Source organism: Sinohyriopsis cumingii, chromosome 5 (genome assembly GCF_028554795.1).
Source record: "Sinohyriopsis cumingii isolate HCF-2022 chromosome 5, ASM2855479v2, whole genome shotgun sequence".
Classification (NCBI taxonomy): domain Eukaryota; kingdom Metazoa; phylum Mollusca; class Bivalvia; order Unionida; family Unionidae; genus Sinohyriopsis; species Sinohyriopsis cumingii.
In genome coordinates this window covers 109688944-109715058 of record NC_142965.1, presented here as the reverse complement: position 1 = coordinate 109715058, position 26115 = coordinate 109688944, and the positions used below count along the sequence as shown (strand labels likewise).

Sequence of the window (26115 nt, the reverse complement as noted above, 5' to 3'; positions counted from 1 at the left end):
CATTCCCGAACGCAATGTTTAATTCCAATAGACCCATAATATCTCAAACGTCATGTCAAATTCTCACACACCGACTACCATAACTACTAGTAGGAACATCAAGCCGACACACGAAGTCGCGAGAATGCTTCGCATACAACTTGGTCATTCAAGGTCACTACAAATCTTAGGTATTCTACGTCATACCTTTGATTATTGACGTCATTTGCGCATGTCCAGTGTTGGGCAGTAGGTTATAGTGGGTCATCTCAGCATTTTCAAGCTGCAAGAGCAAGCGATGTAGCAGCTTCAGTGTCGCGATGATCTCACAAATGATTTTTCTCGTAGAGCTGTTTTACAACATGTATTCACCAATCCCATTGTACCCAACTGTCATCATATCGCCTTCCTCAGAAATGATCATGCACTTACTACCGCCTTCAAATATTAAATACATTATAGGTGCATTAAAGTTTCACTTGAAACCGACAAATGGATCTGTTTGATTGGTTAGAATATGAAATGAACAAATGGATCAGTTTGGTTGGTTAGAATATGAAATCGACAAATGGATCTGTTTGATTGGTTATAATATGAAATCGACAAATGAATCTGTTTGATTGGTTAGAATATGAAATGAACAAATGGATCAGTTTGGTTGGTTAGAATATGAAATCGACAAATGGATCTGTTTGATTGGTTATAATATGAAATCGACAAATGAATCTGTTTGATTGGTTAGAATATGAAATGAACAAATGGATCAGTTTGGTTGGTTAGAATATGAAATCTACAAATGAATCTGTTTGATTGGTTAGAATGTGAAATCGAAAAGGATCTGTTTGATTGGTTAGAATATGAAATCGACAAATGGACCTGTTTGATTAGACAATGTTCGAGTATAATTTGTATTTGAGTTACATTTTATCACGGTTGTGTCTGATGTATATATATCATAAATCATGACATTTGAGGTATTATGGTAACATAACAAATATCATCAGATATAGCTAGTACGCAAAAGTTTCAAATTCATGGACTTTTAAGAATCACGTGTTCATAACCTTTAGGTTTAAGGACTTTAGAGAGTTCCCGAAAGACTGAATTTTAAGCCAATTGCAATGAATACTAAAATGGCGTCTCCGGCAGATTCTTTCGAGTTTTCGAAAAAAGTCAACAGTCCGCTCGTCGAGCCTAGGATCAAAGCATTATTGTATAATGTGAACTTGACCTCATCCGTGAAATGGGGCAAGCAATCATATCATAACAAGGGGTTCAGGAAATGTTAGCAAATGTAAAATCATTTAACGGGAAACTCGAAATGGAAATTTTCCGTCGACTATGACCTTAATCCCAAGACCAAACGGGCATGCGCACAGGCCACAAAATGAACTGAATTAGCTTCATAACGAGTCGTCCAACGAATGAACAAAGGCCATGATGGGGTTTAGGAAAGCTAAGCAAACAGCAGACTTTAACTAAAAGCTTAAGGCATATTTCATATGATTGATATCTTGACCCAAAGGTCCCATGGAACGAGCGAGAGTGTTGCAGAATGAATTGTTTACTTAATAATGAATGATCCCACGAATGAAAAATATCCATTAAGTGATTTGGGAAATATAAGCAAACGAAGAAAGAAAATGGAATTATAACCTTAAGGAACATTTATTTTTTAATGTGACCTGATCCCAGAAACGGCGTTATGATGTGCGGGGCCCAAGGCAGCAAAGCACAAAAATTGCACTCAGTTGATTTCGGTTAGCAACTCGGGGCCCCTGAACGCGCAGGGCCTAAGGGAGTTGTCTCGTTCGCATTGCCCTAGCGCCTGGCCTAGCTGATCCAAAGATAGGAGGGACAAGCGAGCATGTCACAATGAACTGAATCTTCATAGTGATTCTGACATTTGTGATGAGAATCTGTGAAGGGGTTAGGAAAATATGCAAATAAAAACATCCAAACGGTAATATGTTGGTGACGGCCCCGCCGCCGCTGCAGAAAAAATGACTGCAGTAGATCATTAAAGAAAAATTCCGAGCCGGGAGCCTTTCGTATCAATATTTTCCGTAAAGATCAAAAGGCAATGGCTGGTGCGACGTAGATACAGAATATCCAAAATCACATTTTTAAAAAAGATATATCGTCTTGTTTAAGAAAACTACCATTTTCAGATTCCTTTCTTAGTCTTACCTTTAGTCCACGTGTACAAAGTAGTCGCACTTATATGGCAATGGCGGATGCCAATCACCTCACAAGGACCCCCGGTACCGCTCCAGTGGCCTAGTGGTTAGAGCGTCGGATGCACGAGGTCGTGGGTTCGATCCCCGGCAGAGTCATACGAAAGACTTACAAAAAATGATACTAACAGCTGCCTCGCTTGCCGCTCAGCATTAAGAGGTTAGTGTTAGGACTGGTCGGCCTGGTGTCAGGATAATGCGACTGGGTGGGGCATCATGCTACATGTCTGCGTCATGATGCCCAAATGCTAGACATCACTATATACTGTCATACTGCAGACATCGTAGCGATATGACTGAAACATTGTTAAAGCTACGTTAAAAATCCAAATTACACACACACACTCACTCACACTGACCTAAGCAAATTCAAGTCTAGAGAACATCCATGGCAAGTACGACTATTAAAATTATCAATCTAAATGTTGAGTTTCATTTAATTGACTTATAAATCAAAACTTGCAGACCATTATAACCTAGGCACTACTTTTACCAACGTTTCATCCATACCGATTCTTTCCTTTCTGATAACTCTTCATTAGCGAGAAATTCGAGATTCAGCTTTGGTTAATAAAATTTCTATTCTAAGTACAAGAATCATTTTCAGTACGATCAGAATTAGATAACCGATTCTAGCTTTTGAAATAATCATTTCATCGAAAACTATAGTTATAAAGCAATTTGGGGTAGTTTTGCTTTAATTAAAAAAGGCTTGTATAATTGTGCGTCCTTTATTTTAAGTAAAATTAAATATATGAGATGTCACCTTATTTTTAAACAATAAGCCAATTTGTTCCATATCTAAAGAAACCTTCAAAATGTCTCGTGAGGAACAGGTAATAAAATTAATGTTGTATAGGACAGGATACGATGGTGTAATTTTTAGAGTTGTATACAGAATAAGCAGACACAGTTAGGTAATATTTCAAGTTTTAATCCAAATGATAACATGCGAAAATGTGTGACAAATTAACAATGCTAGTTGACACATGCAGACACTAAATGATAATGAAATATAGCGTTTCAACAATCTTGCACACGAAACACGTGCATGACAACGGAGATATGCCCACCTGTTTTATCAAAACAGTATGGGATACAGAGTGTGCATATGAAATTGTGTCTTATAAACAGTTCTGTAAAACAAGCTTTAAATTGAACAATTAGGCAAAATTGTTTTATTGATACTTTGCGACAAATCGGATAAATACCTAAATATTTAAACTGTATGAATGGTACATTTGCATTAATCTTACTAAGTTGTATTTAACTTGAATTGTATAGTCCTTTGGCTTTTTGGACCTCACGGCAAAACTGACATTTGCAACATGACACCTATACACAGAATTAGTTCCTTTATGCAAATTTCCTAACTGTATTTTTCGACTGGTTTCATCTGACCGACAACAGCAAAAATCTGAAAACTAACCGTGGATCTATTCATTACGGGTTATAATTCTTCATGAACTCGCAACTTTGCACGTACGTTGTGTGTTGTGAGCTCTTAAATCTTAATACATTGTGCAATCACAAAAATTTTGTTCCTGAAAACAGAAAAGCTTTACCATTCTAACAAACATTTAAGCATTTCCTCTGTCGTTGCTGCAAAAACCGGTAAAAGTCCAAACTCTTGAAAATGTAAATGGCAAACAGTGCATGAAAATTTAAATAAATTTTTTAAAATGATATTTAAACAATTCCTTATTCATGTTTAATTCAAAGTACGATCAGTGTGACATTACCGTTTACTGTTTAATTCTGACATTTTAATAACATTGTTTCTAGACTGTGATCTGACTTGAGTTTACTTATTCAACCCTATATTGACAACGATATTATAGCCCACATATATTGTTGTTGTTATTATAGGGTTTAACGCCATTTGTTCAGCACAAGATAGGCCATACAAAACCCTTGAAAGAACCACCGACCCACGAGAGGCTACCAGCAATCTTTCTTATATACCTACAGTGACCGATCCCGAGACTCGAACCCACGCAAACAGAGGTAAGATGGCAGTGATCCAAAGCGCTTTAGACCACTAGGTCACTCGGGGCCCAGCCCACATATATAAACACGGACGATGGACGATTTATGATAGCAAGGATATGGGGCGCAGGTTTGTTAGGGTGAATAATACCTAACGAACTAAACATAAAAAATGTCAAACACACTAAACGGCCAGCACTAGAATTATAATCGTCATACAATACAGTATAGGGCTATAAAGATGTCGAGTATGACGACCTGGAACCTCTAATATTAAGTGGACTGATCAAATTCGAGTTTCCAGATGTGCCAAATATCGTCGCTTCTACATGAATTAACTGCAGATATACATCGCGGGACCACAAATATTTTCACAAAGAAACATTTTCCAAAGAGCTTTATATATAACCCCAAAACAAAATGAATGATATAAATGAACTTATATTGAGTAAATATTCGTTAAGAGCAAAACCCCTTCTAAGACCAGCTCAATGGGGCAAATACAGAATAATTCCTTCGCCCAACAGACGACCACAGTAATAAAGATCAACAACTTCAATGTCTTTCAAAAATTCAACAACAATATCACAAATGATACTACGTGGATCCAAAATAGCATCAAAATCCAACTTTTCATGCACACACACACACACACACACACACACACACTTAAACCATCTAGAATATTGTTATTAACGTAAGTATTGTACAGCAAATTGGCATACTAGGGTATGCACATTTTCTTGAAACTGTCATCAATATTGTACTGTAAACGAACACATGTGTATTGAAACATAAATCATTTACAATTATAAGATTTAACAAATATGCTTACACAAGTTTTTCTCATCTCAGGTTTTAGTTATTTTCCCAATTAGGAATTAAAAATCACATAAATCATGAACTTGCATTGAAGCCCATCAATTACGAGTAAGGTAACATGTAAAATGGATAACCAATCTAGTGGTAATAAATATTTTTTCAGCACAACCACCGCTCGTGGAAATGCGTAACTCACAGCAATTAATCTTAGAAAATTCCCATTTCTGTTGAGAAATAATATTTTTCGTAAAAGTAAACGTCCATTATAAGTTATTATTTATGATTTTAAGAAATTCCAAAGAAAATAATTAACAGAAACGGTGAAAACTTGTCTGATCTTCACTTTGTTGGCCTCTCAACCTTACAAAAATCACATACCAAGAAATTGCCAATCGAACTAAGAGTAGATACTGTACATCAGTTACACTACGAATCAGATTTAGATTGGCATGGTACCCTGTCCTTCTCACTAGTTTCATTGTTATTTAAAGTATCACTATCATCGTCCTCGAACTCATATGCGTCAAAGTGTTTCTTTGGCAACTTGCCAATTTTCAACTTCAACTCGGACTCTCCACGCTGATGACTCTGTTTGCTATCATTCGCAGATAAACTCTTACACTTCAAAATGTACGATTTTCTGTCATGTTTGTCATTTTTGTGTTCTCCTTCGTTCGCGCGTTTACCAACTGGACTTTCACTCGTTCGTTTTCCGATCTGAAATTTCGACAACACAGGCAGTGAATGACGTTTGGATGACGTTACTTGACTTCTTGACCCGTCATTCTCGACTGTTCTGACGTCTTTTAAAAATCGATCTGTGTCATCGATAGTAGATGGTGACGCTTGAGTATCATATTTAAAGTACGAAGATATGATTTTCTTAGGCAAGTTAGATGACGAGGGTATGCTGGATTTTTGTATAGAATTCTGGCGAACCAGTTTTTCCATTTGAGCAAACAACAACGTCGCCTCAACACGACGAACTATTTCAAACTGGGAATGCTCTCTTGATCTTGATGTGTAGCTGAAACAAACAAACAAACAAAGCATAATAATAATAATAATACTGACAATAATAATAATAATAATAATGATAATAATAATAATAAAGTAAGTGATAGTAGTGAGGGTAAGAAAAGCAGATTGAAAACAACAGACGTTGAGCTGTCACTCAATTTATAAGCATTTAATAACAGCTATCGATTTATGAGCATTTTTAGTGGTAGTGACGAAAATGGCAGTCAGGACTCCACTTGTGTCTCTTGCAAACATCTTTAATAACATACCGGGTATATCATATCACTCCAGTGTCTGACAAAATTCGCAGTTCAGGCTGAGATTTATCGAACTGTCATGACAGCCGTATTGGTTGTTAAAAGAATGATACAATCACAAAAAAAACAACATATCGGTGAAAGGTACTGTGATGTGTAAATATGTTGACGGGTAGTGAGAGTAGTGTATTAGCCACGGGTTCAATGTGCGAAACGGCAAAGAAATGTAAGACGAAGAGTTTGAGGTTAAACTCTTTTGATCTTTCAGAAGATGATACAGTATCGTTCGCTGGTAAGTAACGCGAAATTACGAGGGTACTTGAAAAGTCCGGAATATTAGTGTGCTGTACAACGAAGTTTTTTATTAGCGAACAGTACGTCAGCACATCCTCTCAAAGTACTACCGATGCACATCTGCACACATTCTAAGTCTCAGTATCCATTTATTAATTACTATTTTGTATTCACTTGTTTAGTATGTTGTTCATACACGGGAAAACAACTCATGGTGCTTTTCTGATGGTGCATTTTTCTCACAGAATTACTGATAATGGAATTCGGCCAAAACTCAGGTGGGAGCTGAATTAGGAATGTGTAGATGATGTGGAAAAGTTTGGATGCTGTCATCTGTCAGGAAGTCTGCATGACGGCGGATTTATGCGCCGATGCTTTATCGTGGAATAGATGCATACCTGAGGTACAGGTGCGCGGACAGGCAATTATGCTGGTGTTCCATAACACTCTGGAGGCTGACAAATTGTCCAGTAACATTAGCAGAGCCAGACACAGGCACCTGTATGAACAGTCCTTTCGCGTCGAATAATAAAGTGTATAAATCTCTCTTGATAGTTAAGCCAAGCGATTTGTAGACTCAACCGATTTTCTCCGATTCAAACATTACTATTTTCTCTCGAGTAGGGTCAAAAGAAAAAGCCACTTCATGTTTCATCATCTGTGAAAGTCAAACACATCTGGTCAATCATTTATATTTGACGAATAACGTTTTGGCGATTTCAACACTAGTCTATTTTTTTAACAGCCGTGGACAAACGCGGGGCACGCCTTGCACGAACCTTTGATTTTCAAACGATTCTTCAGTGTTTTTAAATCAGCTGATGAATGAATACCTGTGGTAACAGAAATATATTCCACTGCATATCGCGCATCTTCATCAATTACCCACTTCACAGCAGCCACTTTCCTCTCACACGTCGCAGAAATCGGTCTTCCAGAACGTGGTTGATCTTCCATGGATTCCCGACCATCTTAAAACTATGAAACCATCTCAGAAGTGTAGGTTAAGCCAAGGGATTTGTAGACCCAAATCAAAATTGGCCTTGATATCAGTCACAGAGTGCCCCCGATTGTACTGTATAGCTTTTGACTTGTAGCAAATAGGTAATCCTTCTCCGATATTTCCACGTCACGGTCATTAACCAAACACAAGCATATATCTGCTAATGTCCAGCGTGCTGTACATTTAACTGGATATCATTTTATAGAACGTTATTTGTTCTATTGATCAGCCTATATTTACTGAGAGTTTAAATAAACAAACAGTTGTAACAAAATATTCAGAACTTTGCTATATATTTTATGACCCGTCTTCTCCATAATATCAGTCCTTTAAAACAGATTTACCTCTCAATGTGTAAGCTGTCCTTTTGTGATTCAATGAATTTCTCCCGGTCGATGCATTTGATCATGAGTGGCGGTAAAGACATCTGATCTAAGTCACTCCGGCGCAATCCGTGCGCTTCAAGGATCTGGCTTAGCAGAAGGAAATCGTCAGTCCTAATGAAGTAAAAGATCAAATTTACTAATGATTCAAAACTATAGAGCGACAAGTTCATTTCATGTTCTGAGTGAATATGTTACATGCAGCCGTAAACTGATTACTTACGAAAGGCAAAAAGAAATTTGTATGTGCCATACATATATGTCCGTTTGGAGAAACAAAATATACCGAACATTAATGCCAGTGGGCCTGACGGTATTACCTGGATAAGTCGTCAGGAGTAATAATGTTTGCTTCTCTAACAATATTGATGCTTGGGAATACTGGCTGCAACTGATGTTTATTTATCAACATAGCAATTCATATTGCTCTGCATTTGGCTAATATTGTTCATTTTGTCATTTCATAAACTTTTTGAAAAATAAGTTGTTTTCGTGTAGTTTCAGCTCTCAGTGACAAGCAAGATTTTTTGCATAACGGTATTAATACATTTTTGTCAGTTTCGGTATGCATCTCAATCATGCTGGACTGTGAGTTGGGGGGGGGGGCAATGTCTCCGCCCCCATTTTTGTAAACCATAATGACAGAGTATCCTATCGTGCAAATATATTATAAATCTCGTTTAACCTAATACATATCTAAACCTACATTATCTACACTTCCGCCCAGTTTTATACACATTAACTACACTTCCGCCCAGTCTTATACACATTAACTACACTTCCGCCCAGTCTTGTACACATTAACTACACTTCCGCCCAGTCCTATACACATTCAATTCACAATAAACTAAGCATAGTAAACTTTAGTGTATAAACGAAATACATTGTCACTTGTATGTACCCGTGAAATACAAAATCCTTTCACCGTATTGCTCAAATGTATATACACTACATTTTACATGTGTGAATGTTGGGAAAACGTACTGTGACATAAAATGTATCTGAATGAATGCGAGGAAACTACGCTAAAAACATTTACATTAACCTGTGTCGTACGTAAGACAACCACCATACATAAAAACGCATTAAAGAAGAAGATACAACACAATGGGCGTATTATTTCAATAGTTATTGACGAAAAATGTTGCATCAACAATGGCAAAATACAAAGAACCTAGGATTACAGCCCCAGCGTTATTTAGCAAAGCAACGCACTCCTTGCCCGCCGTTTTGTCTAGTAAACTCTTGGATGCGCATAAAGGTCATCTTTCGTCTTGTCGTTAAGCTGAATCTATTTTGAAAGGAGAACTTTAGATTCCCCTGTGAAGTAATGTCCATATGTTATAAGTGGCTCAAAGTGCATTAAGTACACTTCTGCTATCTTAACATTAAGTTAACACGTGAGTTTTCTTGCATGCAGAACTTCAATCGCCTGACCACGTAACCTTTCCTTGTAAGAAAGTACACGATGAACGTGGCTTAGATAACGTTCGACAGTAAGGTAACCAAAACTCTGAACACAAATGTATATCAAGTAAGGTCAACATTTTTGGGACATATAGAAGCATATAATTATATAAAGTTATAATTCTAGGACACAAAAATTAAAATAAGTTTTAATATTTTAGTGCACTGTACATTTTGTACGTTCCTACATTGCTGATTACGGGCAGTGGGTTAATTTTCAACTTGTAATGAATTAATCTGATAACTTTTCCTTTACATATCACTGTTCATTCTCTTTAAGGAAAAACCAATGGAAACATTTCATACAGTAAGCAATATGTCTTGCTCGACTAAATGAATCTCTTCTATCAAAAACCAACTTTAAACGACTAATTCTCAATAACGTGCGTTACTGAACAGATCACAATAATTTAGATCTGGGCACATTACAACAAAAAATGCAAAAAAGAACTTAAATCTTATTTTCCTAGAAAGAAAAAAAAGAGGATCAATGCACAGCAGTTCAGCTCGTATGAAGTAATGGCTCATATATGTCGGGAATCACGATATTTCCAACACCAAAAGTTTTCAATTCCTCTTCCTAAAAATACAAAGGTTTTTTCCCACTAGTAAATAATCACCATTAGGTCTATTTGTAAGAACAAGGAAAGTGGAAATACAAGAAAAGTCTTGAAAAATCCTTCTAAAAGCTATATTTTTATTTTAACTTCACTGAAACTATTTCTTTGGATGTTCTGAACTACGTTACCCTGGGGAATACGTGACATTATGCGTATTGCAAGAATAGATTCTGCATCATCAAATGCATATATTTACTAATATGCTTTCAAATGTAATGGGAACATTAAATCTTCTTGTCTATGTAATAAAACTGTTATTGTTCAGTGATTTATCGTCGTTAAAGGCAAAATGACTCATTCTGATATTTTCACTACATTATCAAGGACATGCTCTCAGGCCATAAATCTTCATAGCCGCATCCATTATCTGTTTTCAATGCAAAAGACCTTTACCTTGCAGAAATAGCTCGGTTAATAAATACTGCATAAAAACTACAGTGATTGGTGAGTCTTGCAACAAAGTAACATACCAATTTAAAAAATCTGCCCAACATTGAAACAATTAACAAAATTACTTTCGCAGACAACTATCACACCCACCTTCCCATTATGATATTTTATCGGAAATTGGACATTTGAATGAGGTAAATGTATCTTCCAAAACTTCCGAGCTATCATCCAAATTTCTGCTGGTAAAATGATGTAAACAAAATTTCTTACCGTTTTGCCGCATCAGACGCTATGTGGAAAACCAGAAACTGAGGTTTGGATGACACATCCAGCATATCCTCAGATTCGTCTTCCGGGTCAGAGGGCATGTCCGAAAATATGTCTTGTCCTAGATCTTCATCGGGGTCTAAAACAATGATATATCATTATTGCAAATGTTGGCTCCTAATTTCCTGTTTATCATACACGAATCTGCAGAGGAAGGTGAAAAAGAAATACTGATGAAAACGTAAAGTTTATTGTACACGCTGTTAAGATACTTTTTTCTCCTACTGCCGGAATTTACCTCAATCCAGTACCCCTCAACAGAAAATAATGGCCTTTATACACAACGATGAGCAAATGGGTCAGTGCTAAGCACAACATTGTACTCTAACCTCCCGTGCTAGTTATGTTACCAGTTCTAAAGAATATATAATAACTCTGAAAGACTTTAATCAAAAACGGTTTCATGTCATTGGAAGTATGAACATGAAATGGAAAATAACTTTGTAACGATTTTGCCTCATATAATAATTGAACATTATTCACGAATGCACAGTTGAATGAACGCATGCAATACAAATACAAAAGATTACGGTCAAAGACACTGGTTTTACCTAGATATTTAGAGGAAGTGCCGAATTCCCATGTCTGAGTGTCTGATTCACACTCGAAACCATTCAAGTCTCCTAGATAACCTGTTAATGAAAGACAATAATATAATACAGTTCACTTTTAAGAGCCAGAATAAAATCATTGTATATTTTCATATTGTGCTTTGTTTTTTTTCTTTCTACATGATGACTTCTGAACCAGCGTATTCAAAGAAATACTATTTGGAGGTATTGGCAAAGGAATTCGGCTGTCAGTCAATTATCCGTTTCTCACTGGAAAATATTAAATAAACAAGCAGTGACATATTAATTAGTTCACTGCCTGGCAACTCTTGACCTGATTTAGCAGGTACCATACTATATTAAAACGTGTATGATTCAGTTCAAACATTTTCTTGACATGCAGTAATTGTTATGTAGCAAAGAGCTGCTTGTAATTTTGTTTGCAAAGCAATATACTGCAAAGACTATGCAACTTACCCGTGATAAGAGCGCGCATGCGTTCGGACTTGGCTAGTTTCAGAGGTGTTTTCCCAGCATACGTGGATATACATGGATCTGCCCCATACGACAGTAGCAGACGTACGGTCTCTACTTGATCGGTTTCAACAGCATCATGGATAGGTCTGCACGAATACAAAAAGAAAACGCCTCTTGTACACAAACAAAACGTACAATACGAAGGTAACACTTGATCCACGGTAATAAAAAAAAAGAAAAAAATTCTTAAAACTGAGCTTGAAGTAATTTTTCATCTTGTATTAAAAATTTCATACCAAATATTTGATGTTTAAATCAGCTTTTTATGTATGTGTGTATTTATGTAAGTTGATTTTCAGCTATATAAGAATGTGTGTATTTATGTGAGTTGATTTTCAGCTATATAAGAATGTGTGTATTTATGTGAGTTGATTTTCAGCTATATAAGAATGTGTGTATTTATGTGAGTTCTTCATAAGTAATGTTTGTATGTTTGTCGGTCGGCATGTCTGTAGGAATGAAGGTAGTTTTACGCTAGCAAGTATGTTAAGTTTAAGATCCAGTTAACAAATTATGACAATCATTCTTATTTGTTTGTACACATGGCCTTTTTGAAAAAATAACGAGTACGGCTTCGTCAGTCTTGCTGTTAGTTACACACAACTATTTACTTCAACTAAGTATAATTATAATCTTAAGTACCCAAGTTCTGTGTCTAACGTATGCCTATCCACTGTAGTTGATCAGATAGATACTCGTCCAACAGTGTTTCTGAATAATAATCAATGGTCTAAACACTGACAATATTTAAAAATGAATTTGAGCTTTTTTTTCTTCTTTCTCACCTAATACCATCTTGAGAGCAACAATTTACGTCTGCCCCATGATTGAGTAAATGGCGGGCAATCACAAGATCACCGCGCACACAACATTCGTGGAGTGGGGTGTAACCGGCGTTGTCACGTGCGTTGACATCAACTGATCCAGAGGCTAAGCACTTCAATGCGATCTCCTGTAGATGAAATAAATTGAATGATAGTATCTGGAATATTTTCGCTGAAGCATTGTTGAAGACAAAACTGTAATGTACAATGCTCAGTTCTCACTGTAAATAAATCGAGTCATCTGTGCAACTCAGCGTGGTTTTATTGTTTGGTTTCCTTCTTGGCATCATCGGAACATGTTAAGATATTGAAATCTAAGGATCACAAACACTTTCCTGATTTAGATGTATGTTGGATCACGAAGAAAGCTTTAATGCAAAAGGTGAAGTTCAAGGAGAGACCTTTGTTTTAAAAAGAATCCCACGCAAACCTTTCGACGAGGTTTCTTGATTTGTAAATTCACCGTAAAGTGATAGTACTTATTTGCTTATTTGTTTAAGAGGGTGTTGCACAAGTTTGATAACGTGCCAACGCCTAGATTTCCTCCTTGTTAAAAGAATGCATACAATTCAATCACACTGGCAATCCTACACACTTGAGCCTGGTACCATGAAATAAACTGTACCGTGGTATACCGCGGTAGTTTTGAACATGCCGCGATACGTACCACGGTATAAAGTAATTGACCTACGAAATGGGTTTCAGTTTCAGTGACATGTTTATTATAAATCATCTATCTGTACTATTCTTAAGAATGTAAAATTACTAAGTTGCATACGGTAGATAATATTTGTATTTGCATTTCAAGTTAGTATGGTAATAAACTGCATGTTTTATTTCCGTAAATCATACAAGTGAAATTTAAAGCCGGTTGAAAACATGATGCTGTAAGAAGAAATTCACTCCAAAAGGTGTCAATGAACATCGTAAAAGTCTTTTTATATTTTATTAATTGTAGCTGATTTTTGTTTATACTGCCTTAAAGGTTTTAAATGGATGAAAATATATAACACACTCGCAAATAGTTACTGTTTACACGTATATCAGAGTACATAATATTTTTTAAAGTTCTGTTCTCTTCGTGAGATGGAATTTTATTCAGTGATAAATTTAAATACATCCTTAACATATCAGAAGAAAAATAGCTGAAACCACTGTATTTGTATTTCTTTATTACCAATAACACGTTTCATCCCCCACCAATTCTTTAACTCATTACTGAAAGTAGTCACTCGAGTGAAGTGTCTGACACATCGAGAAGATAAAGCATTATATTTGGGACAAACCAACATTAAAGAGTACATTTTCAATCTATAAATTAATGTAATCTGAGGTGGTATGCTTCCTAATGAAAAAAGTACACAGTTCGATGTTCAGGCGGTTCTCAACCCATATTCTAGACCAGTTCGTTTTTACCTATTTTTTTAAATTTCTATTTTCTTATTGTTTTGCCCTTCGAATTACAGAATGACTTGCTTTCCTACATACTTTTCTTCCAAAAATAAAAACACATGGTAACTACCATCAACTGCGTCTTGGTTCAGCTGATCGCACAGGCAACCTTAAGTTTTTTATCCATCAAAGTTTCATCTACGTTACGATAAGGGAATAAATCTGAAACGTCCATTTAGACGATCTGGAAATCAACTGTTAGAATTCCAAAACTCCCATTCACTCATTTTCACCATCATGAACCGAAAAATCGACGTACCATGGCAACTGTTTAAAAAATATTTCCGATAGCCAAATTTAATATCGCGACAGTCAGCTTGTCGGAGGAAACTGGCGCACGTAAATGATGCCTGGAGGTGTGCCTAATTTACACTTTCTGATTGGTTAATCGAACAGCGTGATTAACAAGCGGTGGTAGGTCAAATAGATTAGGGACCAACCTTTTTATTTTCTGGAGAAGGGGCCTGTAATTTTTCTTGTACATTTACTGTTCTCGAACAGATGGAAAAACAACGTGTTCTGATTTAAAGCAAAATAACACCATGTTATATCCATTATAATACGTTTTTTAACACGAATTATTTTGAGGTAAAAGATAATAAAATATATCGGCTCGAAAAACAGTCGCAGCATCACCCGAAAATTACATGGTAAGTACCTTATAGTTTATGAATTTGCTGTGTGTATGTTACTGTTATATAAGTTGTCAGAAACTGTATCTAAAGAGGGATGATTAAGCTTAAAATATAACCGTCACCCTGTAAAAGCCATTGTGCTGACTGACATTGCAAAGCTTGTGATAAAAACAGGAAGTGTTGACACTGAAGCCTGCAATTTCCTAGCTACACCAGTGATATAATAGGCAGGGAAAATTAAACGGAATGCGAGGACGTGAGTCAAGACGTTTATTAGATGGAGAACTAGAGCTAGTAAAAATAAACACACCGATTCAACAAATGAGACAATATTTTAGGACACACGGTACTAATTATATTGAAAAATGGGAACCATCCTGGAAATGGGTGAACATAAAATAGAGGATATATGGGTTTGGCTGACCAGGATTGGTTAATAATGTAAGTTATGTTTTAGAAAACAGACTCTTTTGAGAGCTTATCCTAGTTGTAAGTGAAAAAAATAGAGACATTGTTTTATTGATGAAATTTCAGTCCTTTAACAGTCTTGAGTTCGGAACACTTATTACTAACATTAGCAGCTGACTCTTTGGTACGGAACTGAAAGCACACGATTCAAACATATGCAGGTCCGGAAAATGTATCCTTTCCTCTACACAGAAGCTGACATCCAGGTTTCATCTATACTGATAAATATAGTTTGATCATGAGCACTCAGACATTTTTAAGTTATTTAATTTTTAATATCTTGGTGTTGCACAGGTTTACTATTGGAAATGAATTAGTACCGTGAGTCCTATAGACAGCCACAGCAATACAGTGACTCCACATATGCAAGTGCAATTAACTTCACTATAAATGCAATCATACGGTTCCAATTGTGGATAACAAGGAAAATTAATACCTTTTGTAAACCACTGAGTGACTTTCAGTGGGATATTAAACACCTATCCAGATATATCAACTGTTGCCAAGAAGGGGGAGGGGGAACAGTGTGTAGATTTGACCATGTAAGGTAGAGTGTTGTGCATTTTGGTTTATATCTAGGCAATACATATATCAAATTTATACAATTTACCATTTTAAGAGTAATTATAGTAAGCAATATGATATTTCCTAGTTGTGTTTTGAAACATAATGCTTCAGACATGATAACTTAGGTCTCTTTCACCATGCTTAAATTATGGTGATGACCTCTCATGACTTTGCATCCCACTAATTTCTCTCAGTGAATGATTTGAATGTTTATATTTTGCATTGTAATGGACTTATATCTACCTTACTTTAGTTTTAAATTATATGCCTTCTGAGAGGAATGTTTGGTATTTTTTGTCATTTAAATATCTTTTTCTGTAATAATGCATGTACATATAGATGGTCACCTTGACCTTTTACTCATTAACTATATAATATGACAAGTCTGGTAATATATTTCAGCATTAAATTAAAGAGCGATAAATGGTGATATTAAAAAAGCTGATTATTATTTGACAGCTTTATTTTAATATTTTTTTCTAATTTAAAAACAAATAAAGTTCAAATATTTAAATGTTGCCTCAAATGCACCATTGCTCTTTAGGTGAACATGAACTTGCAATATAATTTAATATTCACCAATGTAATCTTTGACAAGCAGGACTATGCACATTGCTTATGTATTCTTAGGGCTGTCAAGAAAATCAAGAGTGGATATAGGACACAGTACTAATTATATGGAAAAATGGGAACCAGCCTGGAAATGGGTGAACATAAAAGAGGATATATGGGTTTGGCTGACCAGGAATGGTTAATTATGTAAGTTATGTTTCAGGAAAAGACTCTTTTGAGAGCTTATCCTAGTTGTAAGTGAAATAAAATTAGAGACATTGTTTTATTGATGAAATTTAACTCCTTTAACAGCCTTAAGTTTAGAACACTCATTACTAAAATTAGCACCTGACTCTTTGGAAAGCACACGTTTCAAACACCTGCAAGTCCAGAAAATGACGAGGCTCAGCAGAAGCTGACATCCAGGTTTCATCTATACTGATAAATATAGGTTTGATCATGCGCACTCAGATATTTTAAGTTATTGAATTTTTAATATCATGGTGTTTGAATAGGCTTACTACGGGAACTGAGTAAGTACCGTGTGTCCTTTAGTGGACTAGAGAAATTATGTACATTTCTGAGAGAATGACGATTCTCGCTCTTACAAAGGAACACATATACTTATCACATTAACCTACGATAATACATAACGAAAAACAAGATATGTCTACAGGATGGATTTGTTCCACACGTCTTTCACAAACTCCTAATCGGTCACCATGTTGGCATATTTGACACTTGCCGAAAATGTGATTAATTGTTAATGAATATAATTATATTTGTAATATTTTATATTATTTTGTCACAATTATAACACTCTTGTAAAAAGAAACTGAAATTGATTCTGTAATGAAAATGAAGGCATGATTTTAATATCATTAAATACGTAACTCGATTACTCTGGAATTTCCGTACATTCTGTACTGACGGAGGTTACGGAAGTACCGGAACAGTTTCAAGGTACCAGAAATAAATACCGCGGTAAATCGATATACCGGTAATACCTAGCACTCTTACTATACACAAATTCTGAATTTGGAAACTAGAAAGCAGTGCCAGGTAAAATCCGATTCACATGAATCTATTGGTATCTATCCTACAGTTGTTTTGCTAAAGTACCCAAACTAGCGACTTTAATTCAAGGAAAGTAGTTCTTTTTATTTCCAGAGTCTAATTTAGCTCTATGTATTATATTCTACTGAACAGTGATGGACAGTATTCTGATTTGCTTTAATTTAGACACACTGATATTATATCAAATTAGATACTACATAATTATGACTAAAAATAAAGACGCTTTCGAGAATAAATACAAATACCTTTAATTACACATGTTACCCAGTTAAAGAAAGATTCCTCTACCTGCCTTGCACTTAATTAAAAAAAAAACTCTGGATGAAGACTTGGTAAAAGGCTCAACCCGATGGCTATTTATTGCTTTCTAAAAAGGACATTGATACAAGAAGAAGGTTCGTATTTATGAGTTAAAGCTGTTATCGAGCGTAGCAAAATTATTAAATAAAATGTTTACTCCACCACATCCAATTACGGCCAATACATTCTCCTGAAATGGTGTTAATTAGCAGGTCAGTTTACCATTTACAAATCCCAGTCGTGCCAAAAAACGATATAATCGTTAGGGCAAGCACAAATGATATCGTTCTGCAACATGGTGTTCCTCTTAGCCTAGTTGTCCCCAACAGTGCCCAATAGTGCTATAGACGTCGCCTACCAAACGAAATCCAAAGTGAATTTATCGACTGAACCGCAATGAAAAGGACACCGTTTCATAGCAAACAACGTACTTCACCACAATCTCGAATGGGATGTAATGCTTTTATACACCGACAGGATAAACGCCAGTCCTCAAATATCCAAACCGAATCGACTATTTTTATTATTTTTCTGAAACGTTTCTTTTTATGATGAAAGTGTTTACATAACCCTGTTATGGATATGTCCGCTGCGTTAAAGTCACCGCTTTAAATTTTCTGTGAGAAAAAAGAATGCAAGCTCAGCACGTGTCAATAAAGGCCTTTGCATGGGAACACTGCGATCTTTTTTAATTTTCTGCGAGGTAAAGTAGTGCAAATTTAACAGAGATGTACACCATGTGCTTTGCGTGGGAACACTGTGACTTATATTACAAAAACTGTAGAACTAGTGATTTCTGTATTCAGGAGAGATTTTCACAATTCAACAAAGTCGGACGTGAGTGCGGAAGCAGCGATATATTTGTTTCTATTGACACAAAAGACTGAAGATGACGAACCATTACTATCATGCGAAAACAATCCAATATAGAGTATCAACTATGGCTATTAAATTCGAGATTCCCTGGCCAAAAGCAGTTGAAATAGGAAGAACGGATAATGATTTTTGTGAAAGAAATGAGGCCTCTGAATTTCACTTCTGGAAAACAATCATTTGCTGTGGAACGGCACGAGTCAAAAATGAATACCTAAGGAGTAAGAATAATGGATGTTTAGTGTCCGTTTTTGCGTATTCTTTATGAACTACCATATATCCTCGCTTGTGAGTGAAGTCCAACTGCAAATTCCACAAAGATCTGCCAGCGCATATTGCGCCGGCAGATCTGGGTCTGTTGTTGTTGTAGGGTTTAATGCCATTTTCAGCACAAGATAGGCTATGCATAGTGGCCAGCATAAATGGTGGAGGAAGAACCCGGGAAAACCCCAGGAAGAACCACCGACCCATGAGAAGCAATGGGAAGCTCTCTTACGTACCCACACTGACCAAGCCCGAGACTCGAACACACACAGACAGAGGTGAGATGGCAGTGATCCGTAACGGTGAGCGCTTGGCCACTCGGGGCCCCATCTGGGTCTGTACAGATTGCTAAAAGTAATCAGTAGAACAAACAACATATACCCTCGTCTGTAGAGGCATTATGCTACGGCCTACCAGGATTTCTGGTGTGTTCCTGCATTTTGACTCGTCTTATACATGAGTACAGACAGTAGCTAAGACAGATCTTCGCCTAAGAGAAGGGTCAAAGGTAATACTAGTTTATCCTTTCTTGGAGAAACCATCTCATGCTGGAAGTGAAGGTTTTGGAAAAAGTCAATGAAGGCTTCCAAAGAAATTTTAGGACATTGGATACATGTCTGTTTCACCTGACCTTAAAATACGATCAAACTATGATTTGCGGCTAGTCAGTCATGACAAGGCACATACAAATTAATTAACTGTATTAAACAACAGAAAATAACAGAACAGGGGTCGTTGAAATAATTGCTGATATGCATAATCTCATGATGGACACATAAAATGCAGAATTACATCCAGGATTGCAGTTGTGCATCAACATTAGAATATCAAAATCAGTGAAATCTCCAAGTGTGCACAGGTTGTGAATGTCCATGACATTTGTGAGTTTTATTAAATGAACATGGGCACTTGATTCTAGAATAATTGTACATCTTTCCTCGAACTGATTGATTGTAACGCAACCTCTCATCGAGCTGGACACAATATGAAGGCAAGATGGGAAGTCTTTCAACCGAACTAGTAGGTTACTACCATGACTTGGAAATAGTAATAAAAAAGAAGCTGGAATTACTAAAGGTTCTATTACAGGATGTATGGCGTATTAGCGGTCGAAATCACAAACACCATGCCAGTGACTTAAATCGCTGACAGGGTATTCGTCCTCTTGTTCGCGTTGTGTCGATAACTAATAAGTGATTAACATCCCTAGTCACATCAGAAAAGTGCTTTACCAAACCATGCTGTCCAACCTTATGACCACACGCACCACATTATGTTGCTGGATGGCTAGTAAAAGCGAAAAATGACTCGCCAATATCGAACAAAAAAAAAAAGGCAACTGTAAATGTCATCTAAATGAATCCAGAAAGGTCAATCTCTGCCACATCGGCGAGCAGCAGGTGACTGAACAGTGATGTTTCAATATTCATGGCGCAGAGAAAAGAGAATGACTACCATACGGTGTACGAGTGTTAGTAATGCCGAATAAACCGGAATCTGGATGCTTGACTCGCGTATCAGTGTGTGACCCCGGAACATGGAAGGAAGGTCTGGTTTTGAATGTGATAACAAGAAAATTTGATTTGCAATACAAAAGGTTACATTGTTGCAATAAGTTAAGGTTTGCATCTTATAATTTGCATCTGAAATATTACTAACTGCCAGGTGTTACCAATAAGTATACATGGTGATAGCGCATTAAAGGCAGAACTGCAATATGAAACAACCCATCGAAAGGAGTCAAAACAGACGACGATTCATTTTTTGACCAAGACAAACTTTTAATGTGTTCTAATCGCCATCACCACTTGATCACTTTGGCAGATAACTGAAATGAGAAGCGCTTATAAAACGGCACTGCAAATCCTGCTAAATGTGAAAGACTTTATCCTGAAACGTATGAGCTGTTGTCACCATAACTTGAATACTGACGAGCCAAATCTACCAGAATCTGTAAGACTAATGTTGTTCACCTGATAAGCAATCAAAACAATGAAATTAAATAGAGAAAAAAACTTTATGAACGTGTTTTCACTGAAAACTTCTTGAAATGTTTGTATAGAATTTACAGATTCCATCACATTAATATTTGGAATCTAACTTATTGTAATAAATATGTCCATTATAATATCTGTGTCCGTAACGTTTGTATCCTAAACACGCAAAGTACAGCTTGATAATAAGCATTTTTGGATTCAGCCGTTTTAAATTACCCATTCAAAAACATGTCAGCAAAGTGTACCACAAATGCCCCCTCATCTTCCAAAATGTTTTCTTTCGAGATTTCCATGTTGACTATTACTATTATCCTTCCCTGAAACTAACCTGCGAGAATATTGAAATGCAATAGAATTTAGATTACATCTTTACTATGCAAATGTTGCTACTGCCCGAGACGGAGAATTCCGGATCAAGTTACTCAATTCGTATTGTTACAATACAGCAAAGACTGAAAGCCTGTTTTATCTGTCTAGTTCACTGTCCTGTACCAGCTTACATCTAACACGGTCGAGTCGCGCAGCGATTATTACGATGACGCAAACAGAACTTATCCACAAGACAAACCAGCCGAAAGCTGAAGTATGTTATTTTAACTAAGCGTCAATACAGTACAAAGTAAATCATGCAATCGCTCTTACTCCTAGAAGCAGAAAAATGTGTTACACTCACCCCTTGTGTTGTTTATACTTTACACAATATTTAGGATCGTCAACAAAAGTATTGAATTGCACGTGATATGCCCCGATATGGGGTTTATCTAAATGTATATTCTATTCTGATTCGTATCTTACGCCTCTGAGAGCAATGCCCTTGTTATCAAAGCAAATGTAAAAAACATTCTAAGCAATCGATTGCTACAACAAAAATGGATAAGATGTTTGGGTTGGAAAGCAAATTAAGTACATGTACTCTCTTGTGTGTGCGTGTCTTTTTTCTTATTTTCGTTGTTTGTTTTGTGGGTGAACTGACTTTTATTAAAAGACTGACTTATTCCGAATAGACGAAGAGAAATTCCGTTTTCACCTTTTTTCCTTGTTAGATATTTTATATCTGCACATGTTTGCCTAATTTATGTATTATTAAGTGGACTTTGGTGTTTTGCTGTGCACACAGATTGTACATATAACCCTCACCCCCAATTGTAGGGTCCCACAGTAATATGCTATGCGTTTTCATTCACTCACGAGCGGTTAACAGGTGTTGCAAGGCTAACAGTAGCTGGTGGACTATTCATGCCTTAATAAACAATAAATTACAATAAAACTGGAAAATATTTGTGATTGGTAGAATCAGTTTGCTTGACCACGATACACGTTATCTTCCTTTTTCTTAAAAATTGGTAAAACGACATTCTGAGAAATTTAAACAGGAAACATTGAATTAAGTCTACACACATTGTAAGACGATTAGAAAAAAGCATTTAAATCAAGGTTGCGGTATCAACTAAGAAAGTGATAAATGAAGACAGTTACTAATCACGTGATTACTTGCCCTTTAGTTTAATATGTTTACTACGGCACAAGGTAAGATCTAAGTGTCGCTTGTTAAATTGTTCCGAGTAGAAGTGACAAGGATGCATGGTTTTAAATTAACGTTTACAGTAAACACAACCGCAATTTTGATAACAAACGAACTTATCTGTAATAAAACGGGAAAGATAAAGATGGATTTCGATTTTAGATAGTAACCAAATTTCGTTTTAGAGGCATCACAATGAGAAAAGAAATCTAATCAAACATAATCAAAAAGAAGTAGAATAAGCTGGAGTTAAAAAAACGAACATAGAAACCATATGCCATCTTAGAAATAAACTCAGCCCTATTTGTATAGACTGGTGTCTAGCTGTATTGGGAAATGTATTGCATAAATCATGATCATACAAACTCCCTTCTTAAATAGAAAAAGGCAAAAACTGTAAACAATGTTTTACTGGGAGTGTTCTACAAGAGGATAACATAGTTTTGTTAGTTGAACCTAACCAAACGAACACCATCTACATTAACTTCGCAAGCATTTTGGACAAAACGAAACAAAGAATCAGTCAAGGGCCATATCATTAGGACTTTCTAAATAGCTGACCCAATTCTGCGCCCGATTATACATGTTCCAGTACTTGCAAGACATTGCAGTCTCTTGTTCCAACAGTTTCAGTATATATTCATATGACCACGAAACTATTACGAAACTTCAAAGAATATAAACTGTTTCTCAGAGTATCTGAACCCTCTTTCGTTGGGTTGTGTTAAGGGAAAATGATAAGTAAGCATTTACTTCGTAACCCAGTCTGGCGGCGCGGTGCAGCAAGGTTTCACCACTGTCTTTGTTGATAGCAAGTCTAGGAAGATGGATAGATTCAAACCCACTTTCCATGGATACTGCATCCTCATCATCCAGATTCTCCCGTTCTTCATCCTGAAGAATTCATATTGGAACATTGTTGAAGACAACAAGTATCGCAATTTTCGTTCGAAATTTTCTAGTATCCATATTCGCCAATTCTATAATTACTAGTCTTTTAAATTAGTTTTGAATGCGCAAACCGACATGCTTATATGTTCTGAAGAGGCGTTTTTGTAAGCTCTAATCGTGGATAGAGATACCTTACTCTAAGAACGGGAGTCATCCATAGCCATTTTAAAAGAAAGTAAGATTTCTATGCCACTTGTTATAACCCAATCCTTGGCACCAATGAAGTTCAACTCAAAAATAAGTCAGAAAGAGAAATAATTCAAAAATATTTACTAAACCGCAACTTTCAAGTACCCTGTAAGTGTTGAAAAAGTGGAAAACTTTAGTCTAAACTACAATTGATTATGATAGTCATGAGAGAGGTAAATGTTTTATACCGCCACGGTTTATCTTTTGCTACCTTAATTACATGCATTTAATTTTCTAATTCATCATCACGTTGGACCCGCTGCAAACTGATAGCAATACACACAAGCATGAAGCAGTTTGTCATCTTGTCTTTCTCCAACTGTTCATTTTGTGTTTAGAAGTTTTCAGCTGTGTATAAAACTCACAATGTAAAATGTATAGTGTGATTTTTATTCACCCACAATCTAAAATCACTCTAGTGCAAAGGTATAAATAAATATTAAATTATATATTTACTAAATATGATAACAACGCGGCGGATGCAATCTACATAAGAAAAGAAAACAATAATGTATTTCCCTTAAACATAGGACACACAAATAAACTAAGAAAACAAGACCTATCCTTACCTGCTGAGGGATTCCGATCTGCAGAATTGCTTTGGAATTCAATGGGAATTTGTGCTGTCCAATCAATTTCCTATGCCTCCTTTTCTTTTGGAAGATGTACTTCTGCTTGAAGTGAAAACGACTCTTTTTCTTTACTGCCGCGGTCACCTTTTTCTCCTTCTGGATGTGAACAACTTCGTCTGCCTCTTCATCATCAGCATCAGAAACTCTGCTGGTAGCTCTGTCAGAGCAATCCTCCTCAACTTCCGTGTCCTCGTCATACAAAGAGTCCTCGTCGTGAGCGCGCCTGTAGATTTTTAACATCAAGCCACCTTTACTTTTGCCGCTGCGCAATGTCTGTTTTAGTGTGGAAGTAGCACCTTTAATTTCCCAACGCCCCTCTAGTTCATCCCTTCTCTCTTTGTCAAAAGAATTTCTGCTATCCGAATTTCTATTTCTGTCAATTTCATTTAAATCAGTTGTCCTTTGAGATCGAGTGGAATGAGGAAGGTCGACAATGACCTTTTTGGACTCCTGAGACAGGAATGGAGATGCCTCCGTTTCTCCGACAGATGGCGCTCGGTCGCGGGACCTAGATGCGGAAGAGGAATAGTCTCTCTTGCGCGATGCATTTTTGCTTCGATTATAAATTTGTTTTCTCTCTCTGCTATTGCTACCACCTCGAGGAGACCTATGAAGCTCTCTGGAAAGACGCCTTGATGGCGACGTTGATGACGAATTAATACGTCTCAGGCTGTTGGATTTCAGGCGTTGTCGACCTACGTTTAAAGGATAAGAATCGCCATTTTTACAAAATATTTCTGTACCAATTCACTTAAATTCACATCTATTTAAAAACTAATATTCAATAATATTTCAGTATTAGCGTCTTTAGCAATCTTTTCTAAGATTTCAGGAAAGAAATAATACATGTATTATATATACATATATAGGCTAATAATGTTTATTATATTAAATATAGCTATAAGTCTGGTTTGACATCTAAGATGCACATCAATAGCATCCATGGCACTTGAAAGATAGTCGCATAAACATCATTATCTACTAGTTAGAATGACAATATCAGAAATGCTAATAAATACCATAAACATCTATGCCATACAATCCATAAAATGAATTTAATATAATTAGTTGCGAAATCTTGCTCTGCACAATTCATGTTTTCCTTTCTAAAACGTTTTGCATGGAATGAACGATGAATGCATCTTGGATGAATGTGGTTGCAAAGGTATTTCAGACATCAGTTTTATCTCCGGTACACATTCGTTTATTCCTCAGAAGAATATTAAGTCTCATACCTGCCGTCTGGTTTCGAGTACGGGTCCTCAGTACTTCCGGTTGGAAATCAACAAATCCTCTGTTATTCTTACTGCTTTTACGTCGAAGACGTGCACCAAACGATTTTCGTTTTTCTGAAGCAAAACAACTTAGGCTGATACCAATATGACCACAAAACGCAATCTGAGATGCAAAATCATCATTAGACGTAAAGTTCTAAAGCTTCATACAGCCGACGTATGAACATGACATTCTGGAAGGGGAGTCTGGGGAACAAATGTTCTAAAAGTTAAAAATATAAGTATGGCTTTACCCGATAAATACTAAACGGCTGTACAGCTATGCATGTTATGTATACAAGAAAAAGACATTTTAAACCAATCGATCAAAGCAGGACCCAAATGTTAACCTCAAGACACTTAACACAGAACCATTCTTTAGCATATACACAATCAGAAAGTTTATTTGAACGCCATGTCGGTCAATTAGCACATGAATCGAAAACAGAGTGGTACTGACAAGTGTACCTATGGTTAATCATGAGACCATTAATGAAATAACACATTGTTTACTCCACTCAAGTCACGAATGTTACAAATTATGAATACAAAGTGAATCAAATGTAGATACATATGCGCGTACCAATTACGTCACATTTCTAAAGTGGGTGATAATGATTTTGTTTTTTACCACTGTAGTGTCGTAAATAAGATATTATAAA

The 26115-nt window shown here is 36.3% G+C and overlaps 1 protein-coding gene across 5 annotated transcripts in view; it reads right to left on the bottom strand.

The window, feature by feature from the left end:
- Window positions 1–3134: 3134 nt before the first annotated feature.
- The window catches only part of LOC149799971 (uncharacterized), a 71531-nt gene continuing 48550 nt past the window's right edge, over window positions 3135–26115 (bottom strand). For 4 of the 5 annotated variants that reach the window (XM_089959494.1, XM_089959493.1, XM_089959496.1 and 1 more), the window contains 9 exons: window positions 25415–25528; window positions 24117–24874; window positions 23161–23301; window positions 12662–12828; window positions 11817–11962; window positions 11340–11420; window positions 10732–10867; window positions 7946–8098; window positions 3135–6054 (listed from right to left, as the gene is read on the bottom strand). In XM_089959494.1, coding sequence (XP_089815620.1) covers window positions 5454–6054; window positions 7946–8098; window positions 10732–10867; window positions 11340–11420; window positions 11817–11962; window positions 12662–12828; window positions 23161–23301; window positions 24117–24874; window positions 25415–25528 — 2297 coding nt within the window. In that variant the 3' untranslated portion in view covers window positions 3135–5453. The remainder of the gene's footprint in view (window positions 6055–7945; window positions 8099–10731; window positions 10868–11339; window positions 11421–11816; window positions 11963–12661; window positions 12829–23160; window positions 23302–24116; window positions 24875–25414; window positions 25529–26115) is intronic. The other variant, XM_089959497.1, reaches the window with a different exon arrangement.